This window comes from Argentina silus (assembly GCF_951799395.1).
Source record: "Argentina silus genome assembly, chromosome: X".
NCBI classification, from domain to species: Eukaryota; Metazoa; Chordata; class Actinopteri; order Argentiniformes; family Argentinidae; genus Argentina; species Argentina silus.
Genome location: NC_139653.1, coordinates 46,494,944 through 46,500,033, shown reverse-complemented (window position 1 = coordinate 46,500,033; position 5,090 = coordinate 46,494,944). Strand labels below are relative to the sequence as shown.

Below are 5,090 nucleotides of genomic sequence, written 5' to 3'. Positions count from 1 at the left end.
GAAACAGATACATGGGGCCTACATTTACACCTTCTGAATGCATTTGCTTAAAATAGACTGTGATTCTCCTGTTTTCTCTACCCAGCAAACAGAGACACAACAAGCTGTGGCGCTCCCACTCCGACAGCGACCTCTCGGAGCGCCATGAGCCTCTGTGTAAGACCGGCCGCTCCGACCCCCACAACAACAACGCCCCCCCCTCGCTGCACCACTTCCTGGGCATGGCCGTGCTGAAGGCCCTCGGGGCCGCCGACCCCCGGAACACCGCCCCGCAGTCCCACATCTCGGATACACACTCCGAGCCCGCCATACACACACGCTCTCACACACACTCCAACGGCCTGTGTGAAGACATTCCCTCTCGACCCGCCACCCCCACAGGGGACTCCTCCTCCCTGCCTCTGCCCGGGCCACAAGCAGCCACCGAAGTGCCTGAGGAGAGGGAGAAGACAGACAACGCGTCCCTGAGGGCGGCCCTGACGCTGCCCGTCGCCGGGCCTCGTCGCCCCCCTCCCCCCTCGCTGCATATCATGCCCCCCTCCCCCTCCCCCGAGCACCAGCCAGAAGCCCCCTCGCTGCGTCTGAGGAGACACATGTCCAGCCCATTGCCCACTCAGAAACAGTACTCTACAGAGCCGTCTAGCCCCTTGCCTGATCAGAAAGCCCCCTCTGTACAGCTGTCCGGCCCCATGCCTGATCAGAAAGCCCACCCTGCAGAGCTGACCCTGGATCTGAGCAGCTCGGATCCCTCACCCCCCACCCTGGAGTCCAGTGACTCAGACACCCTGGAGGGGTGCTCCCTCTCTGACCCTGCCAGCGATCTGGCATCGGACCACCGTGTGACGCCGCGGGCTGTAAGCCCGCTCAGTACAGTAACTACAGGACCCAGCTCACCGATGGGAGCTTGCGGTGACAACGATGACAATAACAACCCCAGTCACACCGAGACGGGCAATATCCCGGACGGCCGCGCAGACGCCAGGGGGTCCTCGCACCTCAGCACGGACAGTATAGACTTCTTCAGTGCCCGGGAGAAGTTCCTGGGCCTCTCACAAGATGGCAGGGCTCACTCTCTTTCTGAGCAGGCATCTCCACGGACACCTCAGTCGTGTTGCTCCTCCGGTCAGGACCTGACGACCCTGGCCGTGTCCCCCGAGGAGGAGGAAGAGGAGGACGAGGACGACGACGAGGCGGAGGAGCAGGGAAAGGTGAGGTTCATTCAAAAATGTTAATGTCCATTTTCTTGGGTCACAAATGTATACCAGGTATTTTGTCTCTTGGGGTACAGTCGTACATGCTCAGTGGAACACACATATGTACCCCTAAAAGCAGTTTGTTGACATTCGTACTGACTGTGAAGTCCTTCCTCTCCCTCTGTTTCTTTCTTTCTTTCTGTCTCTCATGCCTGGAGGAAGGGGAAGGGTAGAAGGGAGGGAGGGGGGGGTGGTTATGGTGCTCCGTGCAGGCCCTCTGTGAGCGATATTGACTGATTAACAAGATTAGCATGCTCAATGGAGCCAGTCAATGGAATGAAGTGGATCTAATGGACTAATCCGATAGAGGGATAGGACTATTAGGGAAGGGGTCTATTACTGCCACCTGCTGGACTGATTCTGGTGGTGTTCAAGTACTCTTTTTAGATGGCTTTTATCTGCACAGACTTTGTTCTGTCTCTCTCTTTCTTTCTGTCTCTCGCTCTATCAAGTCCAAGTTCTCAGAAATCTGAAAAGGAGACGATGGCCATCTCTTTAACTCCCCAACTGCCAAAGAGTTCCGGAACACTCACCACCTAGAGTGCCAAGTGTTTTATGTGGTATTTACCTAGCAATAATTAGGTTAGCTTCCATAGTTAGCTTCCACCCTATAATTAGCTTCCACCCTTGGCCCTCTAGAATGTTGAGAATTTGGGAGACTCCTAAGCGAGTTGAGGTATCGGTACGTCAGGGATGAACACTTATCTCTCTGTTTCCCCCTAACCCTCAGTTCTCGGACCCTGCCCAGGACGGCTGTGACAGAGCCAGCCCCGACAACAACAACAAACCCTCGCTGCAGCTTCACCTTCACGACAATGGCATCTCTGTCCGTCACATCGTCACAGAGATCGAGTCCATATCCCACCCAGCAGCCGCGTCCTGCCCCCTGGCCCCACGGCCCCCGCAACAGCTCTGCCTCGACGACCGAGACGACGACAACAACAGGGGCTCGCTGACTCCGCCTTCCTACCCACAGTCCCCCTCCACGCCGCCGTCTGATTGGCCCGTGGGCTCCGTGCGTCGGGTAACCAAGCAGCTGGAGCAGAGGTTGAGACAGGAGCTGGACCTGCCCCCTCCGACGACGATGAGCCAGCGATCCCCGCTCCCCTCCCCCACCACCGAGGGACCCCCTGGCCGATCCCCCCTCCTCCCCTCGTCCCCCATCCCACACGGACCCCCTAACCACTCTTCCATCCTCATGCCCACGACAGACTGCTGTGAGCAGCATACACCACCATCCTCTAAGCTGGAAGTCACTCAGGGAGAGGCCATCGCTGTGTCGGCCAGGCCCAAAGACGGAGCCCTGAGCCCAGGTTCAGATTCACCCAGAGAGACGGAGAGACAGGGAGGGTTTCACTCCTCAGACATGGACATCCTCTCAGACTCTCCCTTCTCCCTACCTCCCTACCTGGGCCCCAGCCACGCCACAGGCCCGGCCCCCATTATCGTGTGCCCATCCCTGGATCTCCAGGCCCATAGCCAGGCCTCCCCTCCCCAGCCCCTGCTGTGGCTGGATGGCGTGACGGCCCTAGACTCGGACACGGACGCCCCTGCTCGGCCTCGCTCAGGGAGGCTGGCCCGCAGCAGCGAAGACCTGGAGAGGATCCAGGAGACCCTGAGGGAGCTGCAGGCTTTCTTGTATGAGGCCGGGGGGCTGGGGGGGGCCAGCGAGGTGGAGGGGGCTACGAGAGCTACACCGGGAGGTACCATGGTGCCGGAGGTCGGCTTGGGGCTTGGAGGAGGAAGGCCGGGTACAGAGATGCTGGGGCAGGCTCGGGCGCAGGGTCCCAGAGACCCCCCCATGTGGCGGAGAGCCATGGAGATCGAGGCCCGTATACGCCAGGCGGGCCTCACGCCGCCCTCCCTAATGAAACGCTCGGCTTCCCTGGCCAAGCTAGACTGTCTGGAGCTCTCGGCCAACGACCTGACTGACTGGGACCTCCGGTCTACAGTCCCCACTGCCGCCGCTGCTGCAGCCCCTGCTGGACACGGCTCCCGCTCTGTGTCCGCCCCCCACCCCTGCTCACAGCAGCCGTGCCCCCAACATAGCCCAGAAGAGGCCTCTAAGAAGCAGCGGGTGTTGTCCCAGAGCCCTCCCACCTCCAGGTGCCCCCTGGACCCTGACCTGACTGGGGGCGGCGGGGGGGGGTCCCAGGGCGGGGGAGGTCGGCCTCCCCCCTCACCCCCTTCTCTCCTCCTTCAGGGGGAGGAGGGAGGGGAGGAGCTCGACCATGCCCCTCTCTCACATGCCCAGCCCCAGGAGAGCGCTCCTCTTGCGGTCGCCATGACGACGGCGCGGCAGCAGCAGCACCCGTTACGCCGCCTTCGTAAGGCCGCCGACAAGAAACGCTCGACCGCTACTGTGCTCTACAACACCATGTGACCTCAACTAGACCGGACCCTAGCGTCTGTGTGTGTGTGTGTGTGTGTGTGTGTGTGTGGGAGCAGCAGCCTGGGTCCAACATATGTCCCACAGGCCCAGCTGCTGCGCTGTCTGTAGTAGTGTTCTTGTGGTGCTGAGTCGTCTGTGTGTCGCTACAGCAGACCTTGGCCTGGCCAAGCAATGCTGAGAGGCTGGTGGAGGTAGACACTGGAGGACTGGCTCATTGTAATGAATGTAATTCCATGCTTTACAAATTAGCCCGTCCTCCGATTTCTACCTCCACCAGGCTCCCCTGCAAGCAACACTGAGAGACTGCAGACTAGCTGTGATGGATTCTGTGTAATATGTAAGTGTATGGATTAGTGTGGTTCTTGTTCAGGTGAATGCTGTATGTATGTTTGTATGTTTGTTACTGTAGCTGAGCTCACGTCAGTGCGTTTTATTTTTTTCCCCCCTCAATTCAGGGTTTCTAAAACTAAAATGAGGGGGGGCTTTTTTTCTAAAAACATGCACTTTATTCTCTTGTTTTTTTTGTTTTTTTTTTGTTTTACAAAAAGTGATGGGCTATTGGTTTTATCCTCTGGAGTATTTTTGCACTGATGCTAATGGGTACTGTAGCCTGTCAGGTGTGTGTATATATGTATGTGTATATATACATGTGTATATATACATACACACACACACATCTTGTATGTGTGACAAGAAGTGTAACAATGTTTTCATTCTTGTTTGAAGTCGGACAATGTTCATATTCTTTTTTTATCCTGTGCTTTAGCTGTGACTTAAAGAAACAACGTTGAATATATTTAGCTCTTGTTGTCCTTATTCAAATCCCTACATGTTAACTCACCAACTGCCAAAGAGTTCCGGAACACTCACCACCTAGAGTGCCAAGTGTTTTATGGGGTATTTACCTACCTAGCAATACTTTGGTGGCTACAAAATGCAGCATCATAATTTATGCATTTTTGGTGAATAAAGTCACCCATGGCACTGTAGAATACAAAAAAAGTATGCACTCACTGTACTGTAAGTTGCTTTGGATGAAAGTGTCAGCTAAATGGCATTATTTATTATTGGTATTAAGGTAGAGGTTGCATTTAAGATTAAGATTATAGAATCTGATTATCCTAATCCTACATCTAACCCAGGGGAGGCTGGTGGAGGTAGGAATCGGAGGACGGGCTTGTTATACATGGGAGGAAGAATGGTATCAAACATTCCTCATTCCATGCGTGCAATGAGCCTGTCCTCCTGTTTCTACCTCCACCAGCCTCCCCTGCATCCTGAACTATCTATGACTAAACTCTATGAAGCAAAGTTACTAGCTAAATAAAAAAAGAACTAGCTAAGTAATGTAATAACAGCAGTCGACTTTGAAATTTAGGAGCAATGATGAAATACCAGGGGGGAGGCAATTTTAATGAGTTGAATAGAAGTTAATTATTTGCCCA

At 55.1% G+C, this 5,090-nt stretch overlaps 1 protein-coding gene across 2 annotated transcripts in view; it reads left to right on the top strand.

Annotated features, from left to right (window-relative positions):
• Positions 1-4,439, top strand: part of ssh2a (slingshot protein phosphatase 2a) — a gene marked incomplete at its 5' end in the record, with an annotated part of 35,378 nt that extends 30,939 nt beyond the window's left edge. For both annotated transcript variants that reach the window (XM_083696160.1, XM_083696159.1), the window contains 2 exons: positions 86-1,208; positions 1,984-4,439. In XM_083696160.1, coding sequence (XP_083552286.1) covers positions 86-1,208; positions 1,984-3,636 — 2,776 coding nt within the window. In that variant the 3' untranslated portion in view covers positions 3,637-4,439. The remainder of the gene's footprint in view (positions 1-85; positions 1,209-1,983) is intronic.
• Positions 4,440-5,090: the final 651 nt, after the last annotated feature.